The following is a 19,664-nucleotide window of genomic DNA, read 5'->3' as shown; positions in this document are numbered from 1 at the left end:
AATATGTACCAGTAAAACAACTCTGTAATTTTCCGGCGATCCTCTGCTACGATCCAAACTTATCAAAAATTGGAGGCCAGTTGCTAAAGTTTGTAAAGCATAGAGCCCATATATTGTGCTACACCGAAATAAACCGAACCCGGGAGCTTTTGAGCCTGTCCGCGTGACGATATATAGCGAGCAAAATGGAAAATGACAAAGATTCAAATAATATCCAGAAACCTTGCTAGTGGTTTCCCCTATCAATCAAGTGTAGCAATAAAAGGGACCCCTCCTCCCCCAAAATCAACCTCCCCTCTTGCATGAATGAGCTGTTCAAGTCCTCCCTTGCCCATAACCTCTTGTCCCCATCCTCTCTTTTTTCTGCTCTTTTCCTCCGCATTCGAACTACAAGGTGCGCCTAAGTTTGCACCCGATCTCGGGTTCGAATCCCCTTGGGGTCACCGGAGCGTGTTTGGCGTGATTACCAGCTATGTGCGCCGCTAGGGGTTCACGGAACCCAGGAGATTAGTCGGGCAAAGCCTGAACACCTCGGGTTAGCAAAAAAAAATATATATATATTTATTTGTACCTTCAAAAGTTGCCTTTTGGTGAATTAACATAATATATACCCACAATCAAATTCCAAGGGGCATATAGAAAGGAGAGAATTTCATTCAAACCTCCAATCTAAGCCAAAGTCCAATATTGAGAGAGAGAGAGAGAGGAGATGAAGATACAGTGCGACGTTTGCGAGAAGGAGGAGGCCACCCTCTTCTGCTCAGCGGACGAGGCCGTGCTGTGCGACGGCTGTGACCGGCGGGTCCACTGGACGAACAAGCTCGCAAGCAAGCACAACCGCTACTCCCTCCTTCACCCCACATTCAAGGACTCCCCTCTCTGCGACATCTGCCAGGTCAGTGCGGACTCCCACTCCTCGATTCAGTTTAGCTGGTGGGTCAATGGGGCCTCGTGTCATCTACGTAAAGCCGCAACCATTGGGTCGCAAATGTATTAAAGTCTGTACCGAATGAATGCAGAGAGGGGATACTGAATGAATTCTTAACTGCGATTGGTTTGTGTCGTTGAATCGAGCTCGAGATAGATTGGAGGAGAGAGAGCTAATTTGGATCGGAGAGTTGCACCACGTGAATTGATTGAAATTGACTTTGATTAATGTCCACAGGAGAGGAGGGCTCTGCTGTTCTGCCAAGAGGACAGAGCAATCCTATGCAGAGAGTGCGATATCCCAATCCACCGAGCCAACGAGCACACCCAGAAGCATAGCCGCTTCCTCCTCGCTGGCGTCAAGCTCTCCCCGTCCACCTCCCCTGCCGCCCACTACCCTCAGCCGCTGCTGCCCTCCTCCTCCGCCACTACCAGTACCGGCCTCTGCAGGCAGGAAAGCTCCTCGCCCCAGGGGAGCGGCTTCGTTAACCCGACATTCGAGGTGGGCTCCAGCGGTGGCACCGGGGCAGGCCGGGAGGAGGAGAACCAAATGATGGTGAGCGACGGAGGGTCCATGTCGACGAGCAGCATATCAGAGTACTTGATGGAGACGCTCCCTGGGTGGCGCGTGGACGAGTTCCTTGACTGCAGCCACCACCTCAGCCATCATCACGCTCATCATCATCATAATAATAACAACAACAGTTCGTCCTCCAATGGTTATTGTAAGGTTTGCAGTAGTATTACTCTTTTTTAATCTTTTCTTAGTTTATTATCTTCATACTTTATTTATTTGGAAAACCATTTTATGTTTATTCTTTTACACGTTATTGAAATTTTGTTATCGGTCATTTTCTGATATGTTGTTGAATTATTGATCGGGTGCAGACTTTTGATCGCAAGTTGCCTATGCCGGACTATGACTTTGGAAGTGACACGAGCTCGAGTTCCCCCGCCCCGAGAGACATCCCGATACCAGTGCCTCAGTTTTTTGCCCAGCCTCATCACAAATGCCCACCTCAGGACCAGACCTCTTTCTTTGACGGTGTTCGAGAGCCGGAGAACGCAAGGAGTACGAGATCCTCGAGGAAACGCCGCAATGGTTTTTTTAATGAGGCTCTATTTTCTCAAGGAGTCCACACGTTTGTGCTTTAGTTTGTCCTTTCTTTCTTCTCGATGGACTTTTCCAACGTCCGATGTTGTCCGGTAGATACGTTTTTTGATGTGTCTTTGCTTTCAATTGTTTGGTTCTCATTTACCGATCTGAGAAAGCTTCTTCCAGGGAAAAAAAAAAAAAGGTACTTGGAAGATTATGGAATTTCTCCTTGGAAATTAACAAAGCTCCATTTTGTTCCCCGGTGACCTCGTAGTGACATTACGTTGTCGTGGATGAAAACGTAACTGTATTAAATCAACCTCATGTACTATGTGGAAGAATTTAAGTGAAAGAATATGACGATGTATCTGTCATGCTATGACAAGTTGGATAATGTTCTTTAGATGGAGAAGCCGAAAAAGTCCCACTCTCAGTACACGAATAGAAGCTCGGGCAAAACATGTAATGTACGTATGTACTTGGAATGTGCATGACAACATTAGCCCAGACGTGGTGACAAATTACTACACAAACATTACTACAATCCTAGGATCTATTGGCCACTTCTCAGGGATCGCAACGGACCCACTTCTTGTAGGTCCATCGCCGATTTTATTGATTATCTGATTGTGCACATGCTTCGGCACATTATCCATTATTTCAGAGGATGTACTGCAAGCATCTCATAGCCATCGTCTAGATCTGAGCTACGCCTTTCTGCTTTTCATGTGCTCACCGATGAAGATGGTAACTCACTATGGGCATCAGATTCGATAATATTGCAATGGACAAGCCCCACGAGGCCCATGGGCTTAGCCCACAAATCTCCTGCACCCTTTCAGGCCATCGGGATGGATCCATCTACCTAGTTTCCGTATCTCAACAAAGTTTTATTACATCTATACATTTTTTTTTTCCGGTGTGCATTACCTGGAAGTTCGTAGGACCCTAAGTAATCTAGATTCGAGTTCGGTCAGCCCCAATAAGAGTTAAGCTTTTCCAATGATATATTTATTTCTTCATTCACAAGATTTAAACTCGAAATCTTATTTTAAAAAAAAAAAAAACGCCGAGCCATCTCAATCAATTCATTTTGATTACATATTTTTTTCAATACATTCGCAAGCCATTGTACGCGTTATAGGAAAATCCATTGCCATGATTTGGGTTATGTACTTATGTGATAGGCAATAAATCCTTTCTTATTCCAATTTTTGCAATCCACTAATCAGGTACGTTTTCCACATTCATAGGATTTCATAATAGATTATTACCGGATGCGTTGACTTTTTTTTTTTTTTACCAAACTGAACTAAGAGTGCCTTCTTAAGTGGATTTTGAAGTGGTATGCCACCTAATACGGTTGCATCGTGGACAAGATGGCTGAAATGTAGCGTTATTAAGAGATATCGGTGCTTTCTCCATGAGCGGTTGATCACGATTGAACATGTGTATCGAGAACGGAATAGGTACATGGATTGCTTGGCAAAATCATGCATTGATACTATTTCTGGGTGTTCATATAGTGGGGGGATTGTCCTCCAAGGCTCGATCTACTCTTATATGGGGATAATATAGAAATTACCACGCCTCGTTTCTGTATTTGTTACTATTTATTTAATTTAATGCACTTTGGTTTTGGCTCCCAGTTTACACACGCAAAAAAAAAAAGAAGCACTTTCTTATTAATAGATAACACTATAAATACAAGTATTTTGTTTTGTAACTCCAATACATATTGTATGCTTATAGTATCACAAGATTCTATGCCCGCATTACCCGGTATTTGTATAAATATATATTTTTTAATATTTTTACATAAAATCATTTTAGACATATATAATTAGACATTTTTTATGCTTTTAAATTGTGAAGTAGTTCTTTGTTTAACATGTGAAAATAAATGTTTTTAATTGAAAAAATAAAATAATCAAAATACAAAAAATATATAAATGAAAAATCATGGAAAGGGAGAGGGGGATTTTTCTTTTCCTACTTGAAAAAATAGGGAGTTTGGGAGTAGTGGACAGTCACACTCCCTTCAGATTCCAGTGTTTTGACCAGTATAGCTATCCTCACTGTGCAGCCCCTCGCCAAGGTGCTAATAATCAATATGTGATGTGACAACTTACTTGAACTCTCCCTATTTGTGTGGACCCCAACAAACTTTTCTAACTACGCATAAAATTCTTGATTTAGGAGAAATGCAATTACATAGCAGGCGACTCAAACTCGAGGCATCAAGACTGTTGTCTCAAGCCTTGACCACAGGAGACCATTCCTTGGTGGCGAGAAGGGGATTGAGATAGAAAGAGGGGAAAAAGAGAGAATTATGGGAGTAATTGTGAGTTGATAGATAAAATCTATCTATATCTATACATGAGTAAAATTCACTTGAGGTCGATAAATGCACCTCAATCTAAATTTCACTTGAAATCATTAAATGCTCCTCTAATGAGTTCTTCAAGAAATTATTGTTTCTCATTTTATTGAAAGTTTTAATTGTTTTTAAAAATCGTAACTTTATTTCGTGGGTAAATATAGCCAAAACCGAAACATAGCAATTAAAGAACATTCTTTCAACATAACTTTGTTCATAAACCGAAACATGTTAGCAGTTAAAGGACATGCTTTCAAAATAACTTTGTTTATAATCACTTTCAAGTTTCGTTAATTTTTCTTTAGAAAAATAACCTTTTAATTTCAGAAAAATGAAAAAACTGAAGAAGAACATGGCTATTCTCGGTGCAATCTCTCTCTAAACAATAAGAATATAAATTGGAATATTAATATAAAAAGAAAACAACAATAAAAAAGACACCTGGTAATTAATATACTCTATTTATAAAAAAGAAATTTTGCTTTGGGAAAAAATTATATTCAATGTTTCTATTAAAAAATACTAGCAAAAGTTTATATCAAATGGAATAATAAAAGGCAAAATTACTATTGAATTCCTAAAACCTTACAAAAAGATAAATTTCAATCATAAAACCATCGTTTTGGCTCAAGTAGTCCAAAATGTTTAGTCCGTTGAATATTTTTGTCCACAATCGTAATCGAAAGTTAACGGCGTTAAATTGGTCCATATAGCACCTCCTAATTGGTCAAATAACATTTTTATTTTTAAAAATATCAAAAAAAGAAAAATATTTTTTAATAAAAGAAAAAGAAGGGAGACGGGAGTCCTACTAGTGGGGGCTCTCCACCAGCCACTTTCTCCCCCGTCGGCCACCTTCTTTGATGACCTCGCCTTGGGGGAAAAGAGGAGGTAGCCAGTGGAAAAGTCGGGCAGGGTCGCTAGAGGCGTCTGATCCTCCAGAGACCTCGCCAAGGTGTGGTCAGTGAGACTCCCCTCCCTTTTCTTTAAAATAAAAAAAAATCATTTTCTTGTTTTTTTGAATTTTCTTAAAGTTTTAATAATGAAAATATTATTTGACCAATTATAAGATGTCACGTGGACCGATTTAATGTCGTTAACTTCTCATCACAGTTTTGGACCAAAATTGTCCAACGAATTTAACGTTTAGAATTACTTGAGCCAAAAAGATAGTTTATATTAGGTCTAAAGTTTATCTTTTTGCATAAATTTAGGACTTCAATAGTAATTTTCCTAGTAATAAAATCTTTGAACATGAAGAAATATCATTTGGAGCGCAAAATCTTTATATATTGTATATAGTTTTAAGTACCGCAGACCTGAATATCGTCTCGTCGAGGCCCACATGCGTACACATGATCGCACGACTTGGGAGTATCCACCTTCCAAGGGACGCGTATGAGAACGAGTCACCACTACCTATTTAAGACCCAAAAGTCGAGGGCATGTAAATTTTCCGGGTCTAGGGGAACGAAATATACCTAGTTTGCTAAAGCATATGGTCTTGCGGAACCATGAATTCCGAGTTCGATGGTTTTGTTACATGCGAGCTTATATTCCGAATTCCTTGTCTGTACTCTAGTTTGTCCAAGGTTTGTCGTTTTTAGTTTATTTACCGCGTTGATTAAGTTTCGCTTGTCTTGCTTGATTGAACACCGTAAATTCATTGATAAGCGATCTATTCAGACTAAGAGCTCGAGATACGATTAAACCCTCGTGTCGAGGGCTTGGTCCACCATCCTCGTGTTGCGGTTCGCCGGGCCAAGATGACCGGTTCCTTGTGCGGGCTAAAACCACAAAATGTAAGGTTTACTCATTCGTAGGGAACGTAGACCAACTCGACCGGTTCAACACTCAGATCGTTCGCTCGCTGACCATGATCATTGCATGAATAAATATACAAATAACTTTATCGCAATGTACTCTTAATAATAATACAAATACATCAATTAGATAGCAGTCGGTTTGTGCTCGGCCAATATTCTGCTCATGTTTACCGAGAGTTTGAAAGACCGAAACATATATTAATGCAACGTGGGCTCATGAGAGCTAGGGGTCGAGTCAATCCGAATTAGCGAGTCCTAGGAGGACCAAACGGTCCTTGATATTTTCACGAGGTTGGTCAAGCTTTCGAGTAGTCATCTAACATTATTTCGCGCGTCCCAACCCAAGCCATCCTTCGCTTGAATACTTGGGATAAAACGGTGACTCAAAGCTAGACCTCATGTCGCGCTCGGGTCGCGTGCACTCGGTGTGTAGGGGCGTTGGATCATGTGATCGATGGCTTTGAGCGTTAAACCATGTGTTGATCGTGTCCTATGGGTTTGGGTTCGACCCGAATAAAAGCAGAATAAAACAAATAAGTAGTAAGTTCTTTGTCAAGTTTACGTGATTATCAAGTTATGATTCCCAATTGCTTGGCATACAAGTCTCTATCCTAAATATGAAAGACTCGTTTGGGCACATACAATCTAAGAAATTGGTAATGGGCCATCCATGAGGGAATGTTGCATTCAGGCTTTGTTTAAAGACACTCAAAGGATACGAAGTCCCTTCCTCGAGTATGAGAGTGTATGGATTCTTTTTAATTTTATATGATGAATGACCCTAAGAAGTTAACCGGCTATGATCAGAGTTTGATATTTACTTGAAACCTAAACCTAGAGTTTGGCCCGCCTGTTCCCGTGTGTTTAATTATATCTGATGTGTGATTATGCTGTTTTCGTGTTTTATGGCAAATAAACTTGGTCTAATGCACTGACTTAGGAGGTGGGGAAAACGAAACAACACAAGGGTGCCAAGGCCTCTACACATGTCCTGTGATCTTTCACGAGTTTCCCCACTCGCATCTCTAATCCACACTCCGAAGCGCCTGGTCTATGTTAAGATGATTGAAACACTTTATACAGAGAGAAGGGGTTATGCAGATGAGAGCTATGCCTGCACGGGCTACCTGTCGCTTCTTGTTGCTCGGAGTGTTTTGATCACTCTAACTGTAGGATTGTCTGCAAGTCAGGAACCGATCGTCGTGCCCTTACGATGAGAAAGTTATTTTAATAAAAGAAATTAAGACTATGTGTACGGACAATCGAGGTCGATAGCCGGTGTCGACCAATTCTCTAGATTCTCCAAGGTCTTGTAGACCCTAAGGGAGCCGAGAAACCGATTGATCCGCCTAAAAGTGGTCTAAGAAGAACTCTCGCGTTCCGACTTGAGCCGCCTCAAATTGAGCCCATACTTGAGTCATGACACGCGAGTCCTTCCTAAATGTCCATGCTACGCTTACCACGTGTCTTGATAATTTCTTAAAAATTGTGGATTTTGAAAATGACATGATTACCGATTCGTGATTTATCACTTGATTACAAATTATTAGCTGGTTCGTGCAATTTATTTAAAATGTCGAGTGAATTAATTAGCTAAGTGGATCGTCCCAATTACTATGCGTGTGAGATTGATTAAATTAAATGGATTACTAAGTGCTCTTGGTTTTACGGGTTTCGAATCGTCAAATTGATCATTGACAGACCATTCAAATGGAATCCTAATCCTTGATCGCTTTAATTTTTGAAAATGACATGTGACACGAGGGCTGGGATGGGTCCATGAAAGTCAAGGAGACTCGGCCAATGATGGCCAAGAGCCCCATGGGCCCTCGTGGGCTCGAGACGGTCCCCGAAAGTTAAGGAGACTCGGCTAATGATGGACGAGAGCCCCCTGGGCCCTCGCGGGCCCGAGATGGTCCATGATACATGAATCCATGCAAATATTAGTAGATTAAACATGAAAACACAAAAATCGTGGAAATCACATAATTGCATACACGAGATGCACGATGACAAACAAATACATATGAGGTCGGTACCTCCATGATAAACGAGGAACACGTGAAAATACGAAACGAAGCCGAATCGGGCGAGGGGAGTCTTGGCCTTACCCTCACGTATTGGTCCGAGACCTCCTTCACCCGACTCAGGTCCGAGGCGGTCTCTTCAACTTCGTTTTGCATACAACATATACACAACCACATATAGAACACTATATTACGCTGGAATCGATTTAATGATACCGGTACAAAAATAAAGTCAGATCGAGGTTAATGAGTCAGTTTTGAACCCAAGTTAGATCAGGAGGGGGTTGGACTGAACCCTCTTGGGTTTGGCGAGACCCCTCTTAACCTGACTTAGGTCCTCAAGGACTCCCCGACTCGGATCTCCGTCTTCTCTCCTTACAAGTATGTTAAAAGTTAAAAGACCTATTCTTTTAAGTGTATGAACGTTATACCTACACCTCGGGAATATGAATGTAGTGACTCGATTGCTTGGAGGAGCAGCGAGTGAAGGGGATTTGAGAGGAAGAAGATAGGTGGATGATGATTGGTTGGAAGAGGATTTTTGTGAGTTATGATTGGAGGATGAGGGATTGGAAGATGATAGGATGTTGATGATGGGTCGATGGTAGAAGTGTATATAGATGTGTGGGTTGGTGTATGGGTATGTGAAAAATGAATAGAAAAAATGAGATGAGAGGAAAAAAGGATGTGATGGGTGAATAGTAAAAGTAGAAGAAAGGAAAACAGAGTCGGAATGTTCGGGTTCTGGCATGTAAGATTTTAGGAGAACGAACGGACGACTTGTTATTGGTGCTGGCTAGGAGAGGAATTTTTAAAGTCCAATGTTGACAGTTTCTGGATATCCAATTGAGCTGGGAGCCACAAGTGCTCGGGAGTCGTTTTCGATCCATTCGGATGATCAAAGCGGAGTTAACAACTTTAGTCGATTCCCCGGGCGTCGTGGCCTTGTCCCAGTCATTTGTGTATCTTTTATTATCGGGATCAACCGGTTGCCTTTTGTTGATTCGAGCTTGACCCGGGGCTGACCTAAGGTCGATTGTAGAATTTGTGACCCGGAGCCTTGCAGAAGGTTACTGGATAGTCCAAGGAGTACTCAGGGCTCGTCGGGATGATCCCTTGTCGAAATCGGCTTCAGGGGCCAGGTCGGGAACCGTGATCTCTTTGGGAGTCCATCGACTCGAGAAGATGATTTACGAAATGCGCTCTGATGGACTCCCCATCTACTTGGCCTCATGGTGGATCTTTAGAACCCCATATTGAATACCTTTTGATAGCCCGATGGTCGAGCGACTTAGGGAGAATGCTGGAAGTCGCCTGCGATCATTGGGGAGTTGTACCGAAGGTGTAAATGATCTTTGGAGATTGACCGAAAGAAATCTCCTTTGTTTTGGGAACCCCCGGGGTTGACTGAGCCTAACTTCAAGTATTAACAATTGGTCTAATGAGCTGGTTGCTCTGGAGCCTCGATGGAAGGGCTCATTTTTTCCACTTTTGAGTCACTGGAGAGGTGAAGATGATTTCTAGATAGCAGTTTGAAGTGTGTTCCACGGTTCTGAGGATCCGTAGGACTAACCGAATCGGACCGAACCTTGAGTGTTAATGTTTCGCCTTATGAGCCGGTGGCTAGGGAGCCTCGCTAGAAGGGTCTGCGATTATTTAGAAGCCCTATAGGTCAAGTAAATGATTTACGAAACGTGTTTAGAGGGGCTCCTTGTCATTTTATCACCATGAGGGATATTTGGAACCTAATATTGGAAACTTTCATATAGCCCGGTGATTGAGCGACCCCGGAAGTTTGTAGGAAGCCACCTATGATTACTCTAGAGCCCTCTGGCTCAAGCATATGATTTACAGAATGCGCTCAAAGAGGCTCTTCGCCAATTTGGCTCCATGAGGGTTCGTCGGAGCCCAATATTAGATATATTCAGATGGCTTGGTGATCGAGGGATGAATAGTGCTGCTGGAGTCCACTTATGTTCGCCCGAGCTCGCACGTTGTTTGGACTCTCCGGTTGCTCTTCCGAGATTAGTGAAGGGAATCCTGAGTCCTATATTGCTACACTCCGAGGTTGTCCGGTTGACCCTGTTGACCCAGCTGTAAATAGTGATTCGGGTCTACCATGCCGCTTTTACTAGAGTTTTGGAGGGTCGTAACCGAGAGTCCTTCGATGGCGTTCATAAGCCAGGGGACCAAAACGGGATGCTGACGAGTACATTTTCCAGTCATGACTATTAATAGATCAAACAATTATTCTAAAATTATAATACTAATAGTATATGGTAACTAAATGTGAAAATGGATATTGAATAGTTTAATAGAAGTAAATTTGTCATATTTTGCAATAATTGTTCTGAATGTGCTATATATTAATATGCATTCATATGAAATTAATTAAGAAAAGAATTATTACATTATTTTAAAAAAGAATTATAAGACGGGTACTAATGTAAAAGATTTAAATAAGAATTTAACATATGATGTCCCAAATATTATAAAATTTTATATAAAAATTACAAAATCAAGCTTGTATATATATGATATATGTGCTGTATATTATTATGTATTCATATTAAATTAATTAAGAAGTTAGAAAATTATTAGGCACATTTCATTAATAAACAATTATTACATAATTTTAAAAAAGAATTATAAGACAGGTACTAATCTAAAAGATTTAAATAATAATTTAACATATGATGTCCCAAATATTAGAAAATTTTATAATGGAATAAGATAAATGTGCTATATATTAATATGCATGCATATTAAATTAATTAAGAAGCTAGAAAATTATTAAGCAGATTTTCATTAATAAACAAGTATTCTATGATTTTAAAAATAATTATAAGACAGGTATTAATCTTAAAAAGATTTAAATAAGAATTGAACATATGATGTCCCAAATATTAGAAAATTTTATATAAAAAAATTACAAAATCAAGCTTGTATATTTGAATTTAATGTATATAAGTATTCTACATAACATACAAATTAATAAATTAATACGCAATTCACTTTAGATATTAAAAAAAACATGTACAAAATTGTTACTGAACCATTAAATATTAGTCTAATGTGTCATTTGTTAGAAATTATTAGTTGAATTAGAAGTTAATTGTTGAAAAAGCTTATTGTTCATAAAAAGTATATTCATCTTTAATTAGAAATTAATTGTTGAAAAGTCTTATTGTTCATAAAAAGTACATTCATCTTTAATTATTGTAAATAGTTATTATATGCAAACAACCCGTGTAACACACTTGATTGAAAACTGGTTAGCGTATGAAGTTACTGTTTACTCTTAAAATTTTTTTAATCCGACTGATCTTGATTGACCAATATATTTTATTATGGATAATATTGGAATAAAAAATCATACCGAGTATTTTCATTCTAATTTGTAACGTAGATTTTTTTATAGTATAAAAATTGGTATGCTATAAAAAAAGAATTATTTATGAACGAGATTATTCTTTGAGGTCCTTATACTTATTCAATAATCACTATTATTGAATAGACTAGGTATGCACATAATCTATATCTCATCGGGAAAGAAAGTATAAGAGTGCGTTTGACAGTTTGTTGATAAAGTGATTACCAATAATGTATATTCCTACCAAAGAGGGAATCTACTTCCCACCTCTTAGTGGGAATCTACATTATCACTCCGGTGAGAATGTGGATTACCACGACCAAATCAAACGTGGGAATCTAGTAGGCCCTCATTCATGGAAATGTTGATAGATTTTCATGTACCAAATGCATTCTTAATAAGGGAGGGTTGATTAATTATATTATGCCAACAGTAATGATATAGATATACAAAGCATGCAAAGATTATTATGCATGTAAGCAAAAATGAAATGATACTTTGTAAAGAATGCAGACACGATCAACATCATTGGAAATTCATAACACAGTCGGGCTAGTAATTTTTTCTGAAAATATATGTATATTATATAGGAGTTAATAAAAAAAAACACAAACTTTTTTGCATTTTAACAATTTTAGAGTGAACTTTTTTTCTTAACCTAAAATTGTATAAACTTTCGATTTGATAATAATTATAGCACGACGTTAAATTTTATGTTAGTTTGAACGGAATCGATGTTATAGAGGGCGTTGGCGATCCAAATAGAGGGGAGGGTGCCAGCGACCCCAATCGAGGGGTGATGGCCGAAATTGAAGCTCCCACCCCCTAAAATTTGGAGAACTCTCAAATTGGAGATTCTCCTGATTCCAACGGGTGGAGCCATGACCCTAGTCATTATCCCGGATTGGGGTCGTCTGCACCCTCTAAGGCCTTGATTTCGTTCAAATTAACGAAAAATATGACGTCGTGTTAGAATTATTATCAAATCAAAAGTTTGAATATTTTTAAATTAAGAAAAAAATTTATGCTAGAATTGTTAAAATGTAAAAAAAAATTATATTTTTTTTAATTCTATTATATATTGTATATTGTGTGGATCGGACTGAAATGATCCCAAAGACATGCATATATATATATATATTTATATATATATATATTATATACACAATTGCATGTATAAGATGTTGGAATTAAGGCTGAAGCAACATCTTCTAGATCCGAATACGGTATGGCCTTGTGTCATGACTCGAAACACAAAGCAAAAGTAAAGGGGAAAAAAATCCCAGTAATCATGCGATGTGTGGTATTGTCATAAAATTTGATTGGACAATCCGTGGGAGCTACATATAGATATAAATAAGTTCGGATTAATAATTTAAAAAATATAAACTTCTCATATTTTAATAATTTCAATACCAATTTTTTTCCATCCACAAACTTTTTATTTAATAACAATTTTAGAATGGCGTTAAATTTTTCGTTAATTAAGACGGAATCGAGATCACAGAGAGTGTTGACGACTCTAATCCGAGGGAGGGAGTTGACGACCCTAATCAGGGGATGATGGTCGAAATCGAGGCACTCACTCCCCGGAATAGGGAGAACCTCAAATCAGAGATTCTTTAGATTTTGATGGGTAGAGTCACGACCTTTATCACCACTACTCGATTGGGGTCGTCGACACCCTCCTCCGATTGGGATAGTTAGTACCTTCTATTTCGTGTTAGAATTATTAAAATATGAAAATTTTATATCTTTTTATTATTAATCCTATAAATTTAAAAGAAGAAGAAGGAAAGATGGAAAGGTTGAAATTAGTAAAAAGATTTGGCTGCTCATTAATAACTGGGATTTACTGGGGAAACAATATCCCGTCCATTAAATGCAGCTCTGTGAGTTTAATCATGACGAAGGAAGGAAGAACAAAGCCCACCAAGCCGAGGATTTCATGCACGCGCCGCCCCCAAATTGCCTCGATCTGGTGGAGTGGCAAGAAATTCCACAGGATGACCAATAAAACTGATTGGATGATATAGTCAAGTAAAGTACTTCAACTTCAAATTATATTTTTCGAAATCTGTAGAATTGATTGAAATGTGAATAAAATTCTTTGAAATCTGAGGTTCCGTTTGGTTTCATAATAGGATTTTAAAATCAGATTTTGATTTTGATTTTGAATGGTATAAATGGGGCCCACCCTTTGACTTTGTATGAGTTATGTTGTTTTGTTGTGGGAAAAATTGATATAAATGGGACCCACTCTTTGACTTTGTATGAGTTATTTTGTTTTGTAGTGAGTAAAATTAAGTTAGAATTGTGATTCTAAAATAGAATCGCGAAACCAAACAGGCCCTGAGTAATTTATTTCATTTTGAAATATATAAGTAATTTACTTAATATTGGACTATTCTATTATCAATTAGAACAATTTATTTTGATTAATTCACCCAAAAATAATTTATTTCAATTACATTAAACATTTCTATTATGACGTAGATCTTTATGAAGGATGCATGTGTATCTCTCGTGCCGAAATTCCCATAATCTGGAACTCGTACTTCTTTTATATTTAGCACGTATAATGTCTATATATGTATGAAAAAACTGACGCCATCAGATACAAACGATAGCATTCAGTCAAAAAAGGATAGAACTGATAGCGAGAAAAATATTACATTTTACTTCTTATTATTATTTTTATACATTTTTATCTTTCAATTATCAATCAATCATAATATATAAAAATCTTTAAGTATAGTAACTAGTAAGGGAGCTTTACATAACCTTTTCGTGGTATCTTCAGCTGGCGAGGAATGTCTCTTTGATTGCTCGACCAGTAAATATCATAATTAAACAAATGTACAATGATCCGAAGTTATTAAAAAATTCTTTGATTTGGGAATAAACATTGATTATTCTTTTGAAAAAATTTACCGATTAGAGAATAAATATTAAGAACTATTTTAGATAAGGTTCTCTTTATAAATTTAAATATTTCTCATAAATTAATAAATTAAAATATATTAATTATTCTTCGCACTGCACAACTCGTGAGCCTACAAATTATTTATCAATTATAATATATAAAAGCTCAGAGTGATACGTGACTAAAATTTTTAGAACCTTAATTTGTGGTTGATCGTTGTCCTTTCGACTATTTAGAGAATTTAATTATTGATAAGAAATTAGTGTATTTCTCAATTTATATTGTTGTCTTTTCATATTTTTATACATTTTATGTATGTAGAATAGTGAGAAGACAGTTTCTACATTCTATGCATGTAGGATATCCATAATATATTAAATAATTTCTTTAAATTAATTAAAAAAAATTATCCATTGCTAACAAAATATTAATTAAAATATTAATTCATCAAAATCGAACAAACTAAATTTTATTAGTTTTGTAGTCATTCATGCAATACGAATGACTAGACCTAGTAAATTATGAAAAGTTAAAAGCCATTGCATAATTTGCGTTAAGAATGCCTTGCTACCAAAGAGGAAGAAAAATTTACGATCACTGTATTACTTTCTTCGATCACTTTTTTTCTCCGAATGCTTTTTTCGTCCCCCTCGGCGCAGTGGAGGGACATGCTACGTGTGGCTGTATATACGTAGCTGAACTAGGAAATTTGTTTTTCTAATATAGTGAAGATGAGAATGTGGGGAGGGAGGGAAAAGATTAGCAAGGTTTGTCAGAATGAATTGTACATTTATTTTCCATTTCACGTCTATTCTGACCTTATTATTTATAATCGAAACAATCAATGTAAATTAATTTAAGCGATTCGAAATATATTTTGTTTAAATAAGGTTTCGAGTTCGAATTTCTATAAATGTAAAAAAATCACGCTAAAAGAATTTTAACTCTTAATGAATTGACATGACTTGATTAAATTAATCGAAATTCAAGAGAATAGTATAATTTTCACTAAAAATAGATAAAGAGTTGGCATATATTCAACCAAAAAAAAAAGAAAATAAAGTATTTATATATGTACGCATGATGATGATGATGAGCCAAACTGCATTGCCATCCCGACAGAGCCGATACCCGACTCTTTTCTCTTCTGACCAATTTCCCATTCCCCTTCTCTCACTCCCATCTGTCCCTTTCCCCCATTGACATGACTTCTTTCTCTGTCTCTCTCACTAGCTCGTAATGCTATTTAACCCTAGCTTGGAGCCTTACTTGCAAAGCAAGTACACTGACTCTTCACCTCCATAGTTGCGCTCTACTATCACACGTCTAGCCATGGCCACCGCCACCCCCATCCCAGGAAACGGCAGCCGCCGCCGTGGACTGAACCCTCAGGCTGCCTCCTTCTTCCCCCAGTCCATCACAAACCCTAACCCTAACCCTCTCCATCACTACTTCTCTCCTCTTCCTCCCCAATTCATCCCCACTCCCGCAGCGATGCCACCGCCGGTTCCACCACACGCCGCCAACTACTTCCCGCACAACCCGCCGTACCCCCGGGAGTCTCCTCCTCATCGTATTCCCCGTCCTCCTCCCACTGGCCACCCGGTGCAGCAGGAGACGTTACCTGCTGCCGCAGCCAGTTTCGGCCGTGGCAGCAGCTACCGCCCCAGAGGTAGAGGGCTCAGAGCTGCTCGTGGCTGGAGCAGCTCGCGCTGCGGCAAAGGCCGGGGAGCATGGAGTTGGATACCCCCCCGGAGATGGGCCTTTTGGACGCGCCGTGATGATGACAGTTTCGATAACGGAAGCTCTGGTATTGGAGAGGTTGAGGGGACGTCAGCGTCAAATACAAGTCCGACCCCAAGACAGTCGAAGTCATATGATCGGGTGGTGATAGCCCGCCCCCGCCATGAGCCGATCAATCGGCGGAAGAAGCCGGTCGTGACACTCAGTCCGGGCGGTGCAGAATCCACCGTAATGATGCGCAACATCCCCAACAAGTACACGTAAGGGTCATTACTGCAACGTCCTTGTTCTTAGAATTTTGTTAGAAGAAATAAATGTGACCGATTGTGTTCTTGAAATATTTCAATTTATAGATTTTTGTCCTTTCAGTGATTCAACCAAGCAAGTTTTCTTGATTTGGACGCGCGCGCGCATATATATACAGCTGATGGAATTTGATATGGCTTTATATAGATTTTGCCCATTCAGTTATATACATGTAGTATGTACTAGTTCACGTATTACTTTTGTACGTCTTGTATAGATAGATGGGAAATTGTTCGATAGGTCTTGAATTTGAATCAACTATTAATAACCCTTTTTAAAAAATTTTTGCATGCATGGGCTGTTTAATTTCCCTTAATAGTCGGGAGCTTCTCGTTGAATTCCTCGACAGTCACTGTGCTGCGGAGAACCAAAAGCTTGAAGTGTCCGGTGACACCGACGACGAGAGGTCGGCCTATGATTTCGTTTACTTGCCCTTTGATCTAAGGTGCGTAATTTTTTCTTTCAATTTTTGTTTTTTACATTTTGCAGCTTGAGATAATATGTACACATTTCGATATATGCAGAGATACGTAAATTTGTGCTAATCACATAGATACGTATCTGTCTGCACATATACACACTGACGGGAAAGTTTAGTACACGTATGTTTTGCTAAGTTTAATATGAGCAGGATGGTGATTGGTGACTGATCTGAAATCTGTACCACCTAAGGTCAGAAAACCCTAATTCCATCAAAGGGGGAGCAAAAGGAAATGGATTGGCTTTATATTGAAAATAAGGGTTTTTTTAACATGACTCTTTGTTATGATAACATGGATTTCTCATCCAATGATGTACGTGGCTCCAAAATATCCTCGAATATATATATATATATATATATAAATAAGTAGCCGTGTCATTTTTATTAATGGTTTTAAATTTGACCTGTATGATGTGACGCTTAAAAGCCAAATCTGAGTAGTTTAAACCTGATTACTTGGATATACCTAGTAAGCGTGCCTTGATTGAAGTCGGGCCTGTTCAATGAGCTTTGAAGTGAAAAAGCATTATGTCTGCTGCTAGCTAGAAACTAATTTATATAATTTTTTTGGTGTACTGATGAAAATATATACTGGTCTCAGCAAAGCACATATACCAAATGTGATGTTATTTTGTATAAATTATTTGATATTTAATTGTGGCAGAAGGAAAGCAAACTTTGGATATGCGTTTGTGAACTTCACGAACCCGAGGGCTGCATGGAAGTTCTTTTTGGCTTTCAATTCTCATAAGTGGGATTGTTTTGGCTCGAAAAAAGTTTTGGAGGTTGCATTGGCAAGGTTCCAGGTTTATATATCTATACATCTCATATACTTGTAGATTGTGCTATTCTCATATATATATATTTTGTAGAAGATAATGTGGGCTACAATGTGAATTGTCAGTTCACGTAAATGATTATTTTTGGCAAGAGAGTTGTATGGGCTTTTAACTTATTGGAGTCTTTGTGTTACAGTTTGCGCGAGCTGCATTTTTTTACGATATTACCTTTGGTATCTGAAACGTTTTGCTCGTATACATGCTTGTGAATAAGATCCAGTACATAAAGAAGTGTATGATATATAGTTGCTAGATTTTTTTATTTGGGGGTTAATTGTTAATCGTATTTGTAGGGCAAGGAACAACTCCTGCACCACTTTTCTAAGACTATGTTTGCCTGCGAGTCCAAGGATTTCTTGCCGGTTTGTTTTAGCCCCCCACGGGATGGTTCTGGCGATTCTGTGACACAGAGGACGATAGGGGGATTCACTTTCACTCCTGTCAAGTATTAAATTTCCTATGTGCTTGTATGTAGATGGAACCAATGGCTAGTGGGGTGGAGCTTGCCACCCGGAAGGAGCAACGTCTGGCGATGTCTGGGTTGTGAGGTCCACCACCTACTAAATCAGCGGTTTTGATATTATGGCTTCTATCATTTTGTGCCTCTGTTGTAATTATATGTACTTTATGTTGTTGTCTGCACGATGTTGATGTTATTGTATCAATTATCAAATCTCATGCGGTGATGAGATATGCCCGTCATAGCCTTTTCCAGGTGCATCATGCTTGTCAATGTGAGGTATATTAGAATAAGCCCATCTCCATGCATGGAGTATGTTACTTCATTGGGTTATTCGTGTAAAAGTTGAATTTAGAAGCTCTTGAGTATAATTAAGGGGAAGAGTTGAATCCTAATCCTCTTCCTCTTTCTCATGTGGAAGTACTCTTAATTGTAAACCGTATAATTATTTTTCCGCCAAACACTTTCCGAGGAAGATCCTCCTATCTGTCTCTGTCTAAGAAATTGTCACTTGTTCGCCATGAATTTATAGAAATGCGAATAGGAGGAAATAACATTGCTTTTTCGGTTATATAATAATCATGGGAGTTGTTGCTTTTGTAATTACAAGAGATTTTGCTTTTGTAATCAAGAGAGAGAAATATTTTTTGTAATTAAGAGAAATTGAGTATTAAAAGTTATTTTTTCTCTTAATAAGTGTGTTCTTGAAATTAGAATTTATGTTCTTACGGGGTTGGAGTTGGTTACTATTCAGTCAATATTTTGTTAATAATAAATGCGTTTAATAATTATTAATTGTTAGAACTAACTCCTATAAGAGAAAGTTCAAAGCGGTGCTTTTTTTTTTGGATAATCATAAGAATTGCATTTTAATTAAAAAAAAGGAGTAGCACAATGATGTAGATTTTCACATGTTGACTTAGAGATTACATGTTTGACATCTAAGGAAATTATATATATTTTTTATTCGTTATTTATGAATTTTCTTTCATATGCTATACCTTGGGTCTCTTTTAATGCCGAAAAAGAATTACATTTTAACTCTCCCCTCTAATAATAACAAAAAAGAATACTCTCATATATGTGAATATATATGGGGTTTAAGTGTAATGGTGGTGCTATTAAATTATTATTAATGGTCAACCGATAATGTTCAATCTCTGGATAAAATTAAGACACGGCAGAAAATTTCCTCCGGTATGCCTTTCAAAAAAAAAAAATTTCGCAACAATAATATGGACAAGTTTTTTAAAAATACCGTTTGGGTGGAGTTTGGTTGG

General features: G+C 38.1%; 2 protein-coding genes across 3 annotated transcripts; both read left to right on the top strand.

The window, feature by feature from the left end:
* The first annotated feature begins 681 nt into the window (after positions 1-681).
* Positions 682-2,375, top strand: LOC116205350 (B-box zinc finger protein 20). Of its 2 annotated transcripts, none has more exons than XM_031537930.1 (3): positions 682-895; positions 1,166-1,657; positions 1,816-2,375. In XM_031537930.1, the coding sequence occupies exons 1-3, from the start codon at positions 710-712 to the stop codon at positions 2,080-2,082; spliced, it is 945 nt and encodes a 314-aa protein (XP_031393790.1). In that variant the 5' UTR covers positions 682-709; the 3' UTR covers positions 2,083-2,375. The 2 variants fall into 2 exon arrangements, with proteins under 2 accessions (XP_031393790.1, XP_031393791.1); XM_031537931.1 differs by having other exon boundaries at positions 1,166-1,652; positions 1,816-1,955.
* Positions 2,376-15,887: 13,512 nt separating this feature from the next.
* Positions 15,888-18,471, top strand: LOC116204172 (protein terminal ear1 homolog). The gene is made up of 5 exons (XM_031536246.1): positions 15,888-16,558; positions 16,924-17,049; positions 17,750-17,891; positions 18,218-18,286; positions 18,400-18,471. Exons 1-5 carry the CDS (start codon positions 15,888-15,890, stop codon positions 18,469-18,471), a joined length of 1,080 nt encoding a protein of 359 aa, XP_031392106.1.
* Positions 18,472-19,664: the final 1,193 nt, after the last annotated feature.

The sequence above is a fragment of the Punica granatum genome, chromosome 4 (assembly GCF_007655135.1).
Source record: "Punica granatum isolate Tunisia-2019 chromosome 4, ASM765513v2, whole genome shotgun sequence".
Lineage (NCBI taxonomy): Eukaryota > Viridiplantae > Streptophyta > Magnoliopsida > Myrtales > Lythraceae > Punica > Punica granatum.
The sequence above is the reverse complement of the archived record's forward strand: the minus strand, read 5'-3'. Positions and strand labels throughout refer to the sequence as shown.

Bases quoted from the DNA above. Each gene is read 5' to 3' on its own strand.
- LOC116205350 (XM_031537930.1), top strand. From the start codon at position 710: ATGAAGATACAGTGCGACGTTTGCGAGAAGGAGGAGGCCACCCTCTTC. The intron at 896-1,165 runs GTCAGTGCGGAC...TAATGTCCACAG, and splicing joins CTCTCTGCGACATCTGCCAG to GAGAGGAGGGCTCTGCTGTT. The intron at 1,658-1,815 runs GTTTGCAGTAGT...GATCGGGTGCAG, and splicing joins CCTCCAATGGTTATTGTAAG to ACTTTTGATCGCAAGTTGCC.
- LOC116204172 (XM_031536246.1), top strand. From the start codon at position 15,888: ATGGCCACCGCCACCCCCATCCCAGGAAACGGCAGCCGCCGCCGTGGA. The intron at 16,559-16,923 runs GTAAGGGTCATT...TTCCCTTAATAG, and splicing joins AACATCCCCAACAAGTACAC to TCGGGAGCTTCTCGTTGAAT. The intron at 17,892-18,217 runs GTTTATATATCT...TCGTATTTGTAG, and splicing joins TTGCATTGGCAAGGTTCCAG to GGCAAGGAACAACTCCTGCA.